This window comes from Sphaerodactylus townsendi, linkage group LG11 (genome assembly GCF_021028975.2).
Source record: "Sphaerodactylus townsendi isolate TG3544 linkage group LG11, MPM_Stown_v2.3, whole genome shotgun sequence".
Taxonomy (NCBI): domain Eukaryota; kingdom Metazoa; phylum Chordata; class Lepidosauria; order Squamata; family Sphaerodactylidae; genus Sphaerodactylus; species Sphaerodactylus townsendi.
Window position 1 is genome coordinate 67,644,754 of NC_059435.1, and position 19,287 is coordinate 67,664,040.

A 19,287-nucleotide genomic window follows, 5' to 3' on the forward strand; every position below is an offset into this window, starting at 1 on the left:
AGGAGAGAAAGGGGGGACATAGTCCACCCCTTCTTCTTTTGAATGTAACATTTAATAATCAACTCAACATTAAAATCTGTCAGGAACTATTTAATAAACAGGCAACAGGCAAAAAAAATGCACAGCAATCTTAAATTGTGTGTGCCAACTGAGAAAAATATGAAGCGTGCTGAAGGTGAAGCGCAAACCCCAAGGAACAATGGGATTCTTAACAGGGTGCACGGCACTCTCAGATCAAGGACTAGCACCTATTAAGTCCCAAATACAGTGAAGAGTTACAAAAATAATTTAATTTCAATTTATTCAAGTCAAACGAGGCCAACATTATTAGTGGCTAACACACTACGGAAATCCTATTAGCTTAACTATTTCCATTATAACATTTAACACGAAATTACGTTAGACTCCTGTCATCTGTTCTCGCTACATTCCTTCGCTCTACATCTTGCATGCGGTTTCATTGAGATTTTTAATGCAAGCACTACATACCCAGTGATCATTCGTGTTGTCATCGAGGAGATTAAATACCAGAGATGCCTCAGGAACCTGGCATTAAAAGCTAAGCTGTACAGAAGTCTAAAAAAAAAAAAAAAATACCCCGCTGTTACTAAAGTACATCAAACATCAGACAGGTCTTCTGTAAAAGATCTGTTAACTTTTCTGCCAATATCAATGACAATGAAAATTCTCAAATACATAATGTTTCCAGTATTAGTCAACTGACTATGTCACGTAACCATCCAGATGCCTTTTAAAGCAATGGTGACAGGGCCCATTTATCATACTGAAAGTAATCAAATAGAGAAGTGACCTGCTTAACGCTCACCTGCTCTTCCATTCTTCAACCATCATTAGAGAGAGAGAGCACACTTATTTGTTCAGACAAGCAACACGACAGTTGTTTTCAGAAAACATCAAAAAATTTAAAACAAAAAACCACAAAGTGCCAACTTAAATATCACGGAAAGGTTCATTTCATTTCATTCATATTCTCTACCCCCTTTCTCCATGGAACTCAGACCCCTTCGGCACATGTAGACTAATGCACTTTCAATCCACTTCCACAACTGTTTGCAAGTGGATTTTGCTATTCCGCACAGCTGCAAAGTGGACTGAAAGTGCTATTCTGCATTTGCGGAAGGAGCGTCAGTGATGCATCTGCTTCGCCCCCTCCGACATTCATCCTCACAACATCCTGTGAGGTAGTTTAGGCTGGGAGAGAATGTCTGACCCAAAGTTACCCAATGAGTTTTACAGCAAGCAGAGATTTGGACCTGGCTCTCTGCAGGGCTAGCTGAACTCTAACTCTACCACGTGGGCTCTCACTTTTAATAGAACTGCATTGTGTTCTTTTAGACACAGTTATAGAACAGATACTAAATGACTGGGGGGTGGGGGGGGCACTTGAAAATAAAAAGGCAGTTCACTGTTGCCCAAAATTCTATGCTTCGTATTCCTCCTTCCATATATTCCGGAAATGTTTACTGATACTTAGTGTGTCTATTTTTCCCATTAGCCAACAAAATCCGAAAAGAAATAAGTAAAAGTTATCTCCATGGCTTTCGCTATTTTTATTATTGTTAGGTGAAGGCTCCATTAGTTCTGACTCTTTTTATGAAGGCAACTAACTGTTCACAAAAGGTTGTGGTGGGTTTTCCGGGCTGTGTGGCCGTGGTCTGATGGATCTTGTTCCTAACATTTCGTCTGCATCTGTGGCTGGCATCTTCAGAGGGGTATCACAGAGGGAAGTCTGTCACACCCTGTGTCCAGTATTCACAAAAGGTTTCCAGACTTATATGTATTTGGCATAAGAGTATTTTGAACACCACTGGGGGGGAGGTGTTTAAAAAATTAGGTGTCAAATTTCTTCTTCTCAATTGGAGAGATTAAATGACCCATTAAGCTTTATTTAGCTGAGGCACCCGCTATAAATTAATTAGTTAAAGGCAACATTTTCAGTCTAGGTCATAAATAGGGCCCAGTTTCCCACTGAGACCGTTTAAGTTAATGAAGAGACTACAATAGAATGAGACAAGCACATGCCGTCTGGTAAAGGTCACTCCAACAGGGCAGCGTATTTTGACACTTCCTTGAAATTGGAAGGTGCCACAGGTAGAAGATAACAGATGTGACTGCAATTAAATGAAATTAAATGAGCCATTCAACTTCACTGGCGTACGATTCTAGATGAATGCTGCTTTTTCCTGCCACTGATTCACTGTGATTTCCATCCATCAAGGCTGCACCAATACGCAGAGCTTGAGCTAAATATTTCAATGCAACAGTTTTACGTTTTCATCCAGAAGGCTCTTTAAGTCACAGGAGTAATTCCACGATACACTTGTTAAACGTTCTTCTCAAAGTGAAAAGCTTATGAAATGCAAAGAGGTTACCTAGACTGAACATGTGGAAGTGCACTCCTTAAAATATTCCACAACGGGAAGGTTTGCAGCAGCAAGACAAACAATAAAAATGTACTCAGCCACAAAGAACCTTCATATTCATTTGAATGTCTGGAACAAGCCTGCAAGAAGCTCATCTCTAAAACCTCATTCAGTTCAACCAATAGCACCAAGCTCACAAGGTAACAGAAGCGCCTTGACAAATACTGGAATCTGGCCTGCGCTTTGTGCCTGGTCAATACAGATTTGATGTTCCAGGTTCTCTGGAAGAAAACTATCCAATTCCACAACATGGTGCTGGACAGCAACCCCTCCAAATTTAAATTTAGGTTAAAGAACTGTGACCCCCCCCCCCAACCTAGACTGACACACACGTTCATGACTCACACTAGAGAATGAACCCCTCACTATACACACAGAGCACCAAGTGTCCTATGCTTTTTCCATGATCAAATAGTAGTATTACCAGATGGACAATTTTCGCTTCAGGAAACAATGGAAAAATTAAACTGGTAAAAAAAATTAGTAAATTTTGCAGCGGCATGGCGTGCAGCTACCGCAGGCATAATGAACAGCGGATGAAGCATGAACTCCTACCTCTTCATAAAACAAAGTCATCTCTCGTGGCTATATCTTAATGAAGGAGAACAAAAGCAGTAATTCACATTTCACTTTGGGGTTAAACTTGCGGAAATATGTCTAATCTGAGCTTCCCTCCCTGGTAAGAGGCACTAAACGAACATAAAATGGAATTAGAAGGCAGTCAAATAACATTAATTTGACAAAAAATGAAACAGAACACTGGATGAAATGAAGAGAACTGAAAAGCTAAGCTAGCCTGTGGCAGCAAAAATAAACAGGAGTCTAGTAGCACCTTAAAGACCAACAAAACCTTCTTCTAGCATATGCTTTTGTGACATACGCCCACTGCTTCAGATGCAATCAAGCAAGATACTCTAATCTAGTCCATGAAACATTCTCCTAGATTTTTTTTAATTTTTAAGGAGTCACTAGATTCCTACTGAATGGCACTCTAGGAATAAAAAAATGGCAACTTGATAAGAAACTGGTGTTTCATCTAAATACATCAGGAGAGATTTCTTCTCTCCTGATAAGTTTGCAGGCAAGACATGTTACTCTGGAACCTACCAGATTTTATTTTGGCATAAAAGGCCCAAAATGGCTATGCCAGTGATCACAGAACCTTTGTGGACAAACAGCCATGCGGGCTGGGATTACAGTAAGAATTGCGCAAACTAACTCTCCCTCCCTTTTGTGCCAGTGAAAATTCAGGTAGGATCCAAATGGTGCTATTTAATGACATTTTGGTGTTAAGCCGGATTATGATGGAATTCTCACTGAGTATTTGGAAAGTACTATCAGCCTTCCCCCTTCCCTTTTCCCCAGGTTTACAGAAATGTCACAGCGCTCAAACCCGGTTGTAATTATTTAAATCTATGCAGTAAGCTGTGCTCTCACAGCAAAGAAATAACTTGTCCCTCTCTAGCAAATGAAGTCAAGGTGTCAACACCTTCACCACAACTTCTGAGCTTCCTGGCCTCTGATGTGCAACGTTAAGACCTTCCCCAAGCAGGAACAGTGGGGAGTTATAGCTTTCTTGCCGCAGCTATTAAGACTCAGCTGCCAATATACTGTGCCCATACTTGATTTCTGCGCCTTTATTGACTTAGCCCAGGGGTAGGGAACCTGCGGCTCTCCAGATGTTCAGGAACTACAATTCCCATCAGCCCCTACCATCATGGCCAATTGGCCATGCTGACAGAGGCTGATGGGAATTGTAGTTCCTGAACATCTGGAGAGCCGCAGGTTCCCTACCCCTGACTTAGCCCCTTTGGGGGGGAGGGGGGTGTAAGGATGCCTCCATCTACCAAATGGCTAAAAGGATCAGGAATACTCTATTTCACTGGCTTGGCTTGATAAGTGCAGCCACAATACAGTTAAAAGAACTGCACTCTTAACAAGCCCTTGCAGGCAACTGTTTTCTCAGCCTAAACAGGAGGCACATTTCTACGGTGTTATATATTGTTTAACATACCAGATAAAGATAACAAGGGCAACTTGAACAGAGAGCAATAAAAACAAGATTATCTTCCGCAAACAACAAACTTTCCAGAAAGTCAACTGCAAACTATTACGTTGCTTCACCTAAAACACTTGTCTACAAAGAGTGGGTTGCACCAATAGAACCAACACTATTTTGGGGCTGTTTTGGAGTTTTTTAAGAAAGAGGAATTTTTTTAAAGTAATGACAAAAAAAATCCTGAGAGATGCAAGTTGACCACAGAGAAGGACAGATACCCTTTGCTTTTAAGCACAGTATAGACAAGGAGCCTTTCTGTAGACAGCTCTTTGCATAGCAAGGATTACTTACTAAAATTTCCTCATTCCAGCAATGTACAGCAGCATTCTAAAACAAAGGCAGTAGAATTATTTGGCTTGCTCCAGATTTGTTAAGTGGGCAGCAGAATAAAAAAAGCCAAATTTCTGTGGGATTGATATAGCTTTTTTTTGGTGGTGATGTGATTTCTTCCCTAAGGCACTCTCAGTCTATATTTAGTCTGTATTTAGCCTCCTTGGTTTTGTCTGTCAGTCTGTGTTATGGTATATTTTGTCTTTATAACATATATGCCAATGTGCAATAAAGGTCTTTATTGGAAAAAAAAGTTCCCTCGTCTGTATCTAGGATGCCAGATGCAGTGAAACAAATCCAAGTCGGTCCCTTGTTGCAGCTTTGGGCAAAAGGGGCATCCAAGGCTTGAAAGGGACTTAATTAAATTGGTCATTTCATAACTTGGGAGCAAAACCAAAACATAAAAGCCTGACATATTCACATCAAGAACGGCAGCATTTTAAAACACTGCTCCTTGGAGGAAATAGAGGCTGTAGCCATACAATTAAGGCTATAGAGCTTCACTCATTAAGCACCTTTTCTACACAGTTCACCAATAAACCGAAAGTCAGAGCAATGGTGCATTTAAATCCTGTAATTACTATCCAAGGCAATAAAAGCAAGCGTACTAATTCAACTTTGGCTATGATCTCTGGATCTCACATCCTGCTCTAACACAATCAGTTGACAAAGAACTAATTACCCTAATCAAGTGATCACAGTTTCACTGACATCTTACTTCCTTGAGCAGCTATAAACACCAGCAGGCTAAGCAGATAGCACCAATTAGTTTGCTATACCATTGTTTACAAAGCAGTTGGAATTAATTCTGTTTTACAGCATTCCAGAGATTCCAAGAACATTTATGGTGCTCTCAGTAATTTTATATTTGATCTGGTACACTCACTCTTCCATTTACCATTTCTGAGAGGTACCACAATCTTCAACTATACTTCAACACAAACTGCTGCCCCACATCTTTTTTTATTTTTGCACTATCCAGCCTGACCAAGAGTTCTGGGGAACACAAAAGCTTGCACACTGAACGATGTACGAAAAGCTTTGTACGCAAGCCACAAGTACGAGCAGTTACAAAACACAACACACCTTGCTTTTGAAGAGTTTCCCAGCAAGAATGTAAGATTCAAAAGTTGTATATTGTTACTGATGTGAATTGTGAGCCATTTTGGAAGCCAGACAGTTTGAAAAGCAGGATATAATTTTAATAAATAGTGCCTTTTCAGAGCAGTCAGACGGCCATTCTGTTTCATCAAAAGTGTCTTCCCCAATGACCACTCCCCTTTAATTTTGTGCTGGGTACTGGAACACTTAATCTCCAGAGCACTTGGACAGTACATTTTTAGTATCACATAGCTAAGAAAGGGGAAGATGATGCCAGAGGCACACAAGAGATTGTCAAAATACATCCTGAATTCCTTGGCACTTGCCTGACTTTTGGCACCATCATCCGGTGCTGCACCATCAGAGTGTGGCAGATGGAGGCCATCAGTGTGAACACCTCTTCACTAGCTGAATCTCGCCAAACCATATTTAACAGAGTATTTGTCTGCTGTTTTGTATCCAGTTTTGAAAGACACTCTTCTGTTACGTACTGGACTGATATTCTCCCATCTCCCTGTAATTGAACAAAATATTTTTATAAGAACATTAATTTGTTACTGGTTAAGATATAAACGACTGCTTAGATTCCCCTCGTTGCAGAACTAAGGTTAGAAGATAACGAATTTTGAAACTATGTAATGTTCTTTCTAAATGATATCAGTGTTGTAATTCTAAGATCCAATGTGTTAGAACTAAAATATATATATATATATAGAGAGAGAGAGAGCGAGAGAGAGAGAGAGAGAGAGCGAGAGCGAGAGAGAGAGAGAGAGAGAGAGAGAGAGAGAGAGAGTGTGTTTATGGGTACTGTATTTTCTTATCTGTTTTTAAACTAGACTTGAGAAAATTAATAAAAATATTATTACAAAACCAAAAGGTTTCTAAACATTTTGAAGGTGGCTCATCAATGTGCAAGAAGCAAAATTCTTATTGTAAAGCACAATGATTCCTTCAGCCATCACTGACACATCATATCAGCTAAGAAGACTCAGAAATGCGCAAATAAGTTTCTGAACCTCACATTACAGAAGTGGGGAGGACGGACTGGGATGACACTGTTCAGTACTTGCCAACCCACACCAAAGAAAACCACACATAGATCAGTACTGTGTTTCCCCGAAAATAAGACAGTGTCTTATATTAATTTTTGCTCCCAAAGATGCGCTATGTCTTATTTTCAGGGGATGTCTTATTTTTCTGTGTTCTGTTCGTCGGGCATGCTTCCAAACAAAAACTTTGCTACGTCTTACTTTCAGGGGATGCCTTATATTTCGCGCTTCAGCAAAACCTCTACTATGTCTTATTTTCAGGGGATGTCTTATATTCGGGGAAACAAGATACCAGCTGCGCAGTCTCTTTCAGACTTCCCATATCAAAGAAGAGAAAGGCAAACCGTCTTCACTGACGAACTCCAGGTTTCCAGTTTAGTACCACAATACCAGTTCAACAGATCAGACAGCTGCCACACAGACAAGGCCTAAAACATTTCAATTCCATTTTGCGGGCCACAGCAAGGAATTTCGGAGCAAGACGTTAGCGTGGCGCCATGGGGAGTCCTTCAATTAATTTAAATGGCTTTCCAGCAAACACTCCGAGTTCATTTTACTTGCACACATGCATACACGGGCAACAAATGCCTTTAAGTAATTTTTAACCTAAATAGAGATGACGGATCATGACATACATATTATATATTTCCAGTCATCAACCAAAAGTGATTAGGTGAAATGCTGTAGAGCGAGAATGACAATGAATTGCGAGGGGCCATCCTTACGCAAAGCCCCACCACGTGCCTAAGGGTGACCCCTCGCAGTTCATTGTCATTCTCGCTCTATAACATTTCACCTAATCACTTTTGGTCAATTAATGAAAATTATTTTCTGGCTAAATTCAACAATTAATTCTATTTGAACTCTCGGGGATCTATATTTGCTTTTAACTATCTAATTTTATGCACTTTGGCCATTGAAGACATAGTCTGTGGAGATTCAGTAGGTTTTTAAGACTCTACAACAGACAAAAGTGATCTGAATCCACCCTGGGCTCAATCGCATTTGAGCAACTTTAATAGCACGTTTTCCAAAACATTAAGAAACTTGCAAGGAAATCAAAAGGCAACTTTGCTTAGGATGCATTGTTAATGGGTCACAGTTAATAACTCCTAATGATTCGAACTGTTAAAATATGTGCTGAAATGGAGAAAAACCAATCCTCCGATGACACCTATTTTGTCATGTCTGATGAGTAGCTTCAAGATTTTTTCACTAACTGAAACTGACACATCAATATCTGTAAGTAAATCCATACAAAGAACAGGGAGGCTTTTATACACAACCTTGCGGCTGATCTGTGAACAGTCATTAAATTCTATGTCCCTGTTAGGAGCTCCATTCTCTTCCATAATAAATCACATCACATTATGTAGCCACCTGTGTAATGCGCTACTGGGCTGCAATCGACATGCCTAGCCTTATAAAAGCCATGGTAAGAAACCTGGAACAGCACACTTGGGACTAGGGAAAATGCTACAGACCAGAGCTATGATTTGCGTGCTTGAATAATCGATGTTAAACAAGGTTTTCCATGCTTTCTACAGAGTCCAAGTAAATCTATCAATTGGCCTAAGGAAGAGGATCAAAGCAAAACAGAATGACTTGTGGGAAAACATTGAAGGGGGAGGGAGAGGTGCTGTGGATGCAGCTTTAGTATTGCTGTCATGGAATTTTGGACATTCAATACTTACAGGCATGGAAGTCATCTTACTGATTCCCTCATCCTCGTCTTCCGAGTCACTGGGTGAATCCTGACAGTTTGTACCTGATGAGGATACAGGTAACTGAGAAAGAAACATCTGGAGTACTCGTAAATACACAAGGAGCCCTTCTTCTGAAAGAGACCCTGCATTAATAAAAAGTTACCATTAAAGGCGTTATACGGTATACTGAAACAAGGAGCAGAGAAAATTAATGTACATTCCCAATCTTTTACAAAGAGAATGTCTTGAAAGTACCCATTTCAAATTACACACAAACAGTATATGGTTTATTATATAACATACACGATAGCGAGAAAGCATTCTAATATATGTTGAAGTGGAAGGAGTGAAGTTGATATTGCACAAAGGCCACATGACAGACATCAAAGGGGGGAAGCAGAGTTGGTGTTAAAATGCAAAGTTGCAGTCAAACAACTAAAACTAATACGGCCACTACGCTCAAATGTTCCCAGCTCAAATTCCAGTTCACTATCCTGATGACCATGAGCAGGTGCACCAATAGATTAACCTAATAACCATTCTGCAGCAATTGCTTTAAGTTCTCATACAACCAGGCAGTCTTATCACAAATAATTCTTTGTACAAATACAAAAAGTATACCTAATGTAACAAACTATACTTCTCTCTTTTCCCCCCTCAGGTTCACTAACAAGTCCAAAAGATTACGTTACAAAGCATTTCTCCCATAAACATCCAGACTCAAAACCAAAATATCAATAAAGTTCAACATAAACCACTACATGGTGTGTATGAATCATTTTTACAGCATATCTTGTTATTAACAACAAAAAGGAGGTTTAGGTTGAAATTCTCTTTTTAATTCACAAGAGGAGAGTTACAGGCATAAGTAATGAACAAGTTATCACCCACAAGATATTTCAGACACAGTATATATACTCTACACAGTGGACATTCCAATAAGAACATAAGAACAAGCCAGCTGGATCAGACCAGAGTCCATCTAGTCCAGCTCTCTGCTATTCACAGTGGCCCACCAGGTGCCATTGGGAGCTCACATGCAGGGTGAATGCCATTGGGAGCTCACATGCAGGATGTGAAAGCAATGGCCTTCTGCGGCTGTTGCTCCCGAGCACCTGGACTGTTAAGGCATTTGCAATCTGAGATCAAAGAGGATCAAGATTGGTAGCCATAAATTGACTTCTCCTCCATAGATCAAATAGATCAAATGTGTTTTTCATACCTAAATATGTTTCGCCAACTGTTAGAACAAAGTAAAAAAGCCATGGTGCTCTCTCGCTTTTTCTTGAACGTCGGCTTTCTGTTAACAATAGTGCATTCAGAAAGAGTTCATAAGGGAAACAGGTCTGCACATCTGCAAGCGCTGGAATGATGAAATGGAATATCTGGTCTGTAAAAGGTGCCGCCAAGAACTCTTCTGTGAAAGCAGCAAAAACCTGTTGCCTGCAGCAAGTAAAGAAATGTTTCTCTTCAGGAAAAAGGTAAAGATTGACTTTTCACAACTGCATCCATAATGTGGTCAAACGTGCAAGTCTGAACATACGTTTCACTCCACCAAGTACACTGCAACATTTTTCATTAATTCTGTGAGATTCCACTTGTCAGATTACTTGAAGTGAACTTCTGCCCCACTACTGTTTACCTATTTGTTTAGCTGAATAAAACCACTGAAAAGCACCCAGACGATGCTTAAGTCACAAGAAAGTTGATGTAGCACAAAGCTGTGTGGGTTAGAGCAAAAACTCCACAACTGAAATGAACTCACAGGTGAATGCAAGCTTTCCTGTACATCCAAAAAGCTGCCCCTGAGACTTTGGGGTCTCTTAGAAACAAATGGGATTGGGGGGGGGGGGGCTTTTTATATTGCTAAGCATGTGCTACTTGCTGCAACTGTTCACATCACTCCCCACATTGTTACCAAGTGGTATCAGACCCCCGGCCAGTGGTGGGATCCAAAAATTTTAGTAACAGGTTCCCATGGTGGTCGGATTCAAACTGTGGCGTAGCGCCAATGGCGATGGCCGGGGCACGACGGGGGCGTGGCCGGGCATTCCGGGGGCGGGGCATTCCTGGGCGGGGCTGTGGCAAGGACGCAGCCACTGCGCTGGTCCTTGGGTGGGAAACAAATGCCGGCGCCGGCGATGGCTGCCTGACGCACGCCGCGTGTACCTCTCCTGGCGGAGACTGCTTCTAAGTTCTTGCGGCGCTACTACTGAGAGGAGGGGTGTAGCTAAGGCAAAAATCACGTGGCAAAATCACCAATTAGTAACCCCCTCTCGGCACACACAAATAATTAGTAACCTACTCTCGGGAACCTGTGAGAATCTGCTGGATCCCACCTCTGCCCCCGGGGCACCTTTTCAAGAATGCAGACATGTGCAATAGGAAAGCGAAAGCAGCAAATATCCATTCCATGGACACATTTTTTTCGCCAATGGGTAGGATCAAGCCTGTGCAATAATTCTCTTTTAATTGGCACCACCAATTTGCACATTACTACAGAAAGCAGATTCTAACACTAAACACAGAGACATAGATGTAGTACTCAGAGCACAAACCCTGAAAAGGTGTCATGCGCTTACCTGGCATCTTCTGGACAGGAGCTATAATTAAAGTGCAATGGCTTCAGAACATTCTCTAGCAATATTTTTGCGATAGGAACCCGAGAAACATCAGAATACTCTATGCTTGATGGAAGCTTGTTATTTATTAGCAGATAAAGAGACCTGTAGTATCCTGAAAGAAAAAACAAAGTTCCAACAGAGATATCTATTATAAGTCAAAATTAATTTGTGATGACAATGAACACTTTAATATGGTCCTGGAGTTAGCTATGTGAGTCTGGTGCAGAATAACTAGGTCCTGTGGCATCTTAGAGACCATGTAAAGGTCATGAATAATACTCAGATGTCAGAAATAAGCATTTAAGTTTGGAACAAGCATAACCCTGGTTTGTCATGCATACCCTCTACCATCTATTTCCACATAAAAGGATGAGAATCCTAGGCGGATTCCGAATGGGCCAAAAACAGCAGTTTGAAAACGGTGTGAACTCTTTTACAGTGCTTTAAACCATTTTACACTGTTTTCCCACCACTGTTTTCACACCCCATGCGGAATCCGCTCAAGTTTGTGGGGAAGGAAAAGCCTCCCATTTGACAGGTAACAGCATTCAGAGGTTAAAACAAATTGGACTTTGACAGAAAATTCCTGAATTCAGGAAGTCTTCAACTGTAGTCCGTGAGCAAACAGAAAACAGAAGAAGCACAAGCCAGATTTGTGTCCAAACAAACCAATCTCTGTATCTTCCTAATGTCTGAATAGAGCCTATAACTTAAGAAGAATAAGAATAAACTTGAAAATTAGCAACAAAGAAATACACACTGCCTATCCAGAATTAGTTTGATTAACATATTAATTTATTTATTTCTTAGATTTATATCCCGCCCTTCCCAATAGGGCTCAGGGCAGCGATAGTCCTACTTAAAAGCATTAGCTCTTCAGGACCTATAAAAGTTTACTATAGTTCATCAAACCTGAACTGACATTCCATGATCTCTTAACACTGAGGAAATTTATCACAAAGATTTCAAATTCTGAAACAGCAAATATATATACTTCAAGCATCCACATACAGATTAGATGTGAAATACAAGGAGGTATGTGAGGATTGCTTTAACAACTTCCAGGATACAAGTCTATGTACAGTTGACATGTAACGTTTTATTATAACGAGCATGTTCGAAGGCACAATCTGTTTCCCTTAAATATTGTTTTACAGACAAAACATAGCTCAAAAACATCTGGCAGCAGTTAGACACCTGGAGTTAGTTTAGACCTGAAAGCCAATAATGATACAAACCTTTTTGAATCACGTAGTGCAAGATTTGTTCAATGATGGATGCCACGTAGTGAGCATCTTGTAAAACAGGCAAGTAGGTATTCTCAAAAGAAAATACTTCAAGCATCCGCATAGGAAGTGCAACATTCAGACTGTCATCGCTGCAGTTTTGCAGCAACCTGCAGGGAAATAAATTGTATCATTCCAATGGTACAGAAACCTGCCCTCCTACTAGAAAAGGGTTACATTTCTAAAAAGAAAATGTAAAATGACCCCTGGAGATGGACGGATGGTCACAAAGCACAATCCTTCTCATGAAAAAAATTCAGTCTCAGACAGACATTAACTGCAGGAAGGTTTTTTAATCCTTACCATTACCCTATGAGTTGCCAGGTTCAGACCAACTGGTCCATGATCATCTCATGAGGTTCATCACTGTCAGGGATTTGAACTTTGGTACCCAAATCAGAGTCCAACATTCTAACTGTTACACCACTCTGGCTCTCTCATTAGTGCCAGGACTTAGGTAGGTATGAAAGGCTAAACCCAACTCACTCTGTGATGCTCTGCAATTGCCTACATAAATGAAAGGGGTCAAGTTCTCCAAGCTCTGGTAGTTAACAGGCATAGCACAGGTTTAAGTGATAGTTATAGGAAATGCTTCATTCTACCATCAAGGTTTTTGTTTACCTGCAACAGAGCCCCAGCAGCCTTTTGATCTGGAACAGGCACGTAAGTTTGTCCGGGCCATCAAGCTGCTTCACAAACTGAGAATTCTGCTTAATCAAATTCTGACAAATCCATATCTGGAAAAAGCAAATTCACACAGTTATATTTCAAAACACTGTTGAAAAAGACCAATGGGGTATTTTTGTGTGTGAACCAGACAGTGATAGATCTAATGCAAAACCTAATATGGTTAAACAGCAACAAAAATTCCCCTTGGCCCTCCCATGGAGATAAGCCCCTTACCAAGACCACTGAGAAAGACATGAGCTCTTTGTAACAAGAACAGTCTGAATATTTGTGGGAAAAGCTCTGGAAATAACTTTTCCCAAAAAAGGTGATTAAAGAGTCTTACACAGAAAACAGGAACTCGCCCAGTGTCTTCAAGAAACATGTTACTGCACGTGCATAAACAAAGCACTCACTACTAACCAGCAGACTAGATCTGAACCTGGGAAGATCTGAAGCTTCCAAGCTAATATTCTAACTCTCACGCCGTTTCCGCACGGCCACAGTGGGGGTTGGGTCAGCGTACATGACACCGACCCAACCCCCCCTGGGACCGTTTGCACGAACTATCCCAGAAACTACCGGGACAATGGCGCCGCACCGCGCCGCCGCCCGATCGACGTACCTTCCCTGCAACTGTCCGGCGTGTCGCCGAGGCCAGGGGACACGCCCCCCCCGCCCTGCACGACCGCTCCAGAGTCACAGGGCAGGGGGGCGTGTCCCCCGGCCTCGGTGACGCACCAGACGGTCAGTCGATTGGGAAAGGGGGGAGGGATGGCGCCTTCCAGCCGCTGCCGTTCGCACGGCAGCGGTTGGAAACCGCTGTTTCCTAACAACCTCGCTCGGGGAGCGAGGTTGGGAAACACAGCGCCAAATTCTGCACCGCTGAAGGGAGGCCATCGAGGGCGGTCGCGGCTCGCGAAGCAGCCCCCCAGCGCTGTAATATTGGTCCGGTCTTGGAAAGCGGGCCTCAGATTCCCACCTATGAAAATCTATGGAATGCCAAAGGAACTATCCTCTCCCCCTTGAACTCAGCCCACTACGGGAAAGATTCCATAAGAATTGACCTTCAGGGATGGTGGGAAATTCAATGCTGCTTAGACACAATGAAAGCACTGTCCGTCTCCACTCAAATCCAAGCAAAGCTGGGGACAGTTCTGAACGCAACTAGAAGGCAGTTCATTCCAGACAGCAGGGATAGCCAACAAGTACTGTGAACAGGATTCGGTCAGTGGTCATTAATATCTGAACTTCCTATAACTGTAGATGCTGATGAATGAACATGGAACTTTCTGCATACCTACCAGATGCTCTCCCACCGAGTCACAACACTTCCCCGCATGTGCTATTTCATAAGCATTAATGGTAAATTTTTATGAGACCATTTGTATCTGCCTTTCGAGGAAATCACATTCATTCCTCAGTAGATAATCTTGTTCCCTTCCCCCGCATCACATTCCCATTTCCAGATAACCTTGCTCTCATTGAGCAGGTATACTCCATACCTTACAGATTTCATTACTGAGTGACAGTCACTTTACTAATCACCCTAAAAATCCACCGGCAGCTCGTACTGCATGACGAAACACATTCCCAGCTCCAAACACCTGATCAAATCCAACACAGCACACTTACATGAGTGAAAATTGCTTTTATAGGGAAACAGATTTTTTTTTCATCAGGAGGCAGCCCTTTGTGCCTCCTGGGATGTTGCTCTAGATCCCGCTCCCAACCCTCAGAGAAGTTTTTTAGGGACTGTGGGCAGACAAAAGCTTTTCTTTAGAAAGCAGAAACATCACCACACAACTCTGGATTCAACACCCCCTTAAGTAAAGAACGGGTAACAAGCAAAGCAGAAGTATATAACTAAAGCAATTCAAAATTAAATCAGTTTAGAAATGCAAAAAAACCCCCCAAACATAAAGAATATTCAGTACTCACCAAACGTTTGGAATCCTCATTATGTCTATAGAAAAACAGAAGTTGCCGAACTAAAAGGGTCAGGTTTGCTCCATTGGCAGTGGAGAAAGTTCCTCCAGATTGTGCTAAATTAGCATAACGATCAAATTCACTCCTCTGAATGGAATACTTTAAAATTCAAGAATAATATAAGTTAATTAAACTTTTTACCAAACATTAGCCTATACAAGGATTTCAACATACTCATTTTGAATTGCAGCCTTAATTGACAAGCTGCACAATGAACAGTTGCATAAAACTTCAAATGTCAGGCTTTTAATCTTTCTCCAGCATTGAGGTCACTGGCCACAATTTGTAACATCTACACATTTTTGACCCATTTTTCCCTCTGTAAAGGACTCACAGCACCTAACAACAATAGCTTCATGTAACTACAGACTCACTCTGGTGTCGCAATAAATAACATCTTGGTTGCATAACTGCAAACAAAATGTTGCAATGAATAAAATGAAACCTATCAGTAGTACCATGTGCAAGAATGCAGTAATTCAGAGTTATGGCCTGTCCAGTCATCCAGTCATCCAGTCATTCATTCATTCATAAATAAAAGTAATAATACAATCACCAAGTACACATCAGCTCCCACTAATCCAGAGAAAAGAGAGACTGCCCACATATTAGGTGGGTTTTTTTTCAAATGGGAAAATTAAAAAGAAGGGCTTATAAAAACATCTTCTCTACGTTGTCCCACTGTTCTTCAAATCCAACATAGCAAGCCCAACCACCATGTTTGCAAAAGAAAAAAACGATCACAGAACATGAAATTTAGTTCCACATTTAGAATGGTTAATGATGCAAAAATGCTTACTTGATGTTTTCTGTCCCTGTACCCCCGCACAAAGGATTGGATGATTATCGCATTTTTCAGCCTTCTCCTTTCTTCCTAAGAAGACAAGACATAGGTGTAAATAAAACATGCTGCACTGCAGACAACAGGATAGACCACTTATAAACAAAAGTCATCATAGTGGAGTATCAGTAGCGGCAGTCAGTGGCTGAGTCAGCCTGACATAAACTCATGCGGGTTTGTAACTTTGTCCCACCTGTATGACCCCATGCAGTACCTTGTGAGAGGCTGAAGTCAAGATGACTATGACCCGTATGCAATATGCAAGACTTTCAAGTATTCTTTAGCTTTAGCAGGCGTTCACCAGGCACAAAATTCTATTACTGTTCAAGCTGTTAGAAGTCAGGTGCTTATCACACCTTACACTGATACAGGTGCATTTTCTCTTGCTATCTCCAGGTCTCTCTTCATACTATGTACAGCCACAAACCCACCACCTGAGGTAATATTTATTGCAGAATTGGCCATTTTAGGATTTTTTCCCCTTTTTCACTCCCCCCTGCCCCAATTCCGAACTTTTAAAGATTAACATTCAAGCCAAATAGAAACCTGGGCAGGGCTTCTGCTGATCAGGAACCGAAAAAGCATCCACTAGCTAACAAACCAATTCCACTCCCCACATTCAATATTCATGTGTTAACTTGTTCCAGGATACATTAATTCTTCCACAGCTGTGGCCCCAGATCATGATCAAAACCAATCAAATTATTCAATTCAGAGACCTGAAAGTTGGTACAGTAAGTCCAGAGGGGTAGCAAGGGGGGAAAGCGCCCAGTGCACTGGTGCGTCCCCCGCCCCACCCCCATCCCGCCCCCACCACGCCCCCACAGGGGTGCGCCCCTGGTGTGTCACGCACCCCCCGGCCCTCTTGGATCTACACCTCTGAGTAAATTGTGTGTATGTGTCATATATAATCAAATTTGGCTGCCCTAAGAACAAAAATTAGACTTCTTGATGCAGATTTTTATATTCTGCTCTGTCCATATCTTTGAGGAGATCTGGAGAAGCAGGGGAGTAAAAGAAGGAAACAAGGAGCTGAATGGGGAGCTTCAGCAGCAAATGAGAAAAGGGGGTCTCGTGACAAACCCCCAAAATGGAGGGATGTTACAGGAAGCAAAATCAACCACGACCTCAGAAGCAGGTACTGCTTTTCAATACTGCACAGCTGAGCAATGATACTTATATTCATCTATGCTGTAGGAAAAGGTTTCTTCCAAGAATACATAATCATCAATTAGTGACCTATAATTGCAAGTGCTTGAAGCCTGAGGTCAATGCTGCAATTTCATGATATTCATTTTTAAAAGCTGTGCTTGATTGTCTCCTCAACAGACAGGCAGCCCCATCCACAGTCTGAAATGCCAGGATGTGGAGCTGCTATTGTGCTATCTTGCTGACTCCAGAGGGCTTTTGGGCAGTGTCAAGAGGCAGGAAAAACACACATCCCCAGCCAGCCAAAAGCCCTCCATAGGGCTGAATGGACTTATGCCGGTGGCATACGTCTGGAGTGCCAACCACAGTGCCTGCAACACAAAAGGCCGATGGGTGCCGACTACAGTTGGCTCCACCCCCGGGAACACCCTGGCCCACCTCTCCCTGCACTGGCACCTGATTGGACACCAATGCAGCCTAGAATAGCCAGTCTCCCTTCTGGGTCTGTGGGGCCCACCCCCCTCCCAATTTGCCCAACCTGCCAGCAGATTAGCTGAATGTGCTGGTGGGGTAGGCAAATGTGCCAATGCAAGCTCACACTGGTTCTAGTGAGCTGTCCCTCCCCCTCCCCGGGATGAGGCTGTCAATCATATGTTTTCCCCAATATTATAATTGTTGCAGTCTGCTAAGGCACAGCTTGTGTTCTAAAGGGAACAATAAACTAGTTACCAGTACAGAAAACTGATAACACAAAACCCTTCCATTTGTACAGTTAACCCAAATAACATAAAATTCAAACATACCACAAGACTGTACTTATATCATACCTCTCGTTTCCGCCTCTCTTCTTGTGTACGATGTAAAAGCGATGCCTTTTCCTCCTGGAAAAGAACACAATGTATTGTGTCATCTTTATACAAAAAATGTAGGTGGCAAATGGCTTGTTGGAAAGATGATCATATAAGTCTCTTTTAAGACTTATATGTTGTCTTAAAGCTGCCCTTTATTTAAAAAAAGCAAAAGTCTGCTAGAGACATTTAGTTAAACTTGGAATTCTTTTCCAAGGAAAATGATGACATCTGTAGATTCAGGTTATTTTAATTTAGTCCACCCAAAGGAGTAATAGACATTTATAGAGGCAAGCAAGCCTGCTCGAATGGAGATACTGAAAAGTTTTATTAAGTGTTTTGTTTTTTAACATACACATTTCATGATACTAACTTTACTTTTCAAAACATCAAGAAATTGTGTGTGATACAAAAAAGGGAGCCATACTGATCCATAAGAAAATTCAGAAAGCAAAAGCCAAACAAAGTAACATTATACTGCATGGGTCCCCAATATGTGGCCCAGGGCCATGTTGGGCTGCCTGTGGTGCCCCCTCTCATGAGACTGGGGGAGTCAGGCACCTGCAGGCCAAGAGGCTTAACATTTCAGCTGCAGGTCTGTCCAATACTGAAGACTTCCCAGTTCATAGAAGGGGTCAGTATACCGGGAAAGGAAATGAGCTAAGCAAATTTCATTGGCTTTCATGAAGCCTATCAACAATTGAAAACAGCCCCGTAATAACCAATCACAGAAGCAAACAAATCCCACAGAGATTTGTAATTCGATTACTCGTGTTGAGTCATGTTTAGTCTTGTATAGTATGTCAATCTGCTTACTTGCAGATATTATATTAGACTCTGAACTCTGTTTCACACCTTGCATAGCAGCAGCATCAGAGACTGATGCACGAAGCAACAGCTACACTATATGGGATAAATGCTAGAAATGTCTTTCAATTGAATTGTTTTAATGTTCTTCAATGGAAGCTCCCTCTTAAGAAATTTATTAGACCCAGTCAAACGTATCTATCATGCCCTGAGAAGAGCCTCTGTTCGAATCTCCTTTGTTGTGATCCTGAACGCATTTACTCAAAAGTGCTGCTAATTTCAGCATTTACATCCTTCAAATAATGAAGAATTGCTGTGTCAATCATGTAAGACCAGCCTCACCAGATCAGACCAAAGATCCATCTGGTCTATCATTTTGATTCCCAGT

At 41.6% G+C, this 19,287-nt stretch overlaps 1 protein-coding gene across 2 annotated transcripts in view; it reads right to left on the reverse strand.

Annotated features, from left to right (window-relative positions):
- Positions 1-19,287, reverse strand: part of UBE3C (ubiquitin protein ligase E3C) — a 58,478-nt gene that overhangs the window by 35,558 nt on the left and 3,633 nt on the right. For both annotated transcript variants that reach the window (XM_048511284.1, XM_048511283.1), the window contains 10 exons: positions 18,072-18,125; positions 16,054-16,128; positions 15,207-15,353; positions 13,221-13,336; positions 12,552-12,709; positions 11,272-11,425; positions 9,912-10,132; positions 8,678-8,832; positions 6,261-6,448; positions 490-576 (listed from right to left, as the gene is read on the reverse strand). In XM_048511284.1, coding sequence (XP_048367241.1) covers positions 490-576; positions 6,261-6,448; positions 8,678-8,832; positions 9,912-10,132; positions 11,272-11,425; positions 12,552-12,709; positions 13,221-13,336; positions 15,207-15,353; positions 16,054-16,128; positions 18,072-18,125 — 1,355 coding nt within the window. The remainder of the gene's footprint in view (positions 1-489; positions 577-6,260; positions 6,449-8,677; positions 8,833-9,911; positions 10,133-11,271; positions 11,426-12,551; positions 12,710-13,220; positions 13,337-15,206; positions 15,354-16,053; positions 16,129-18,071; positions 18,126-19,287) is intronic.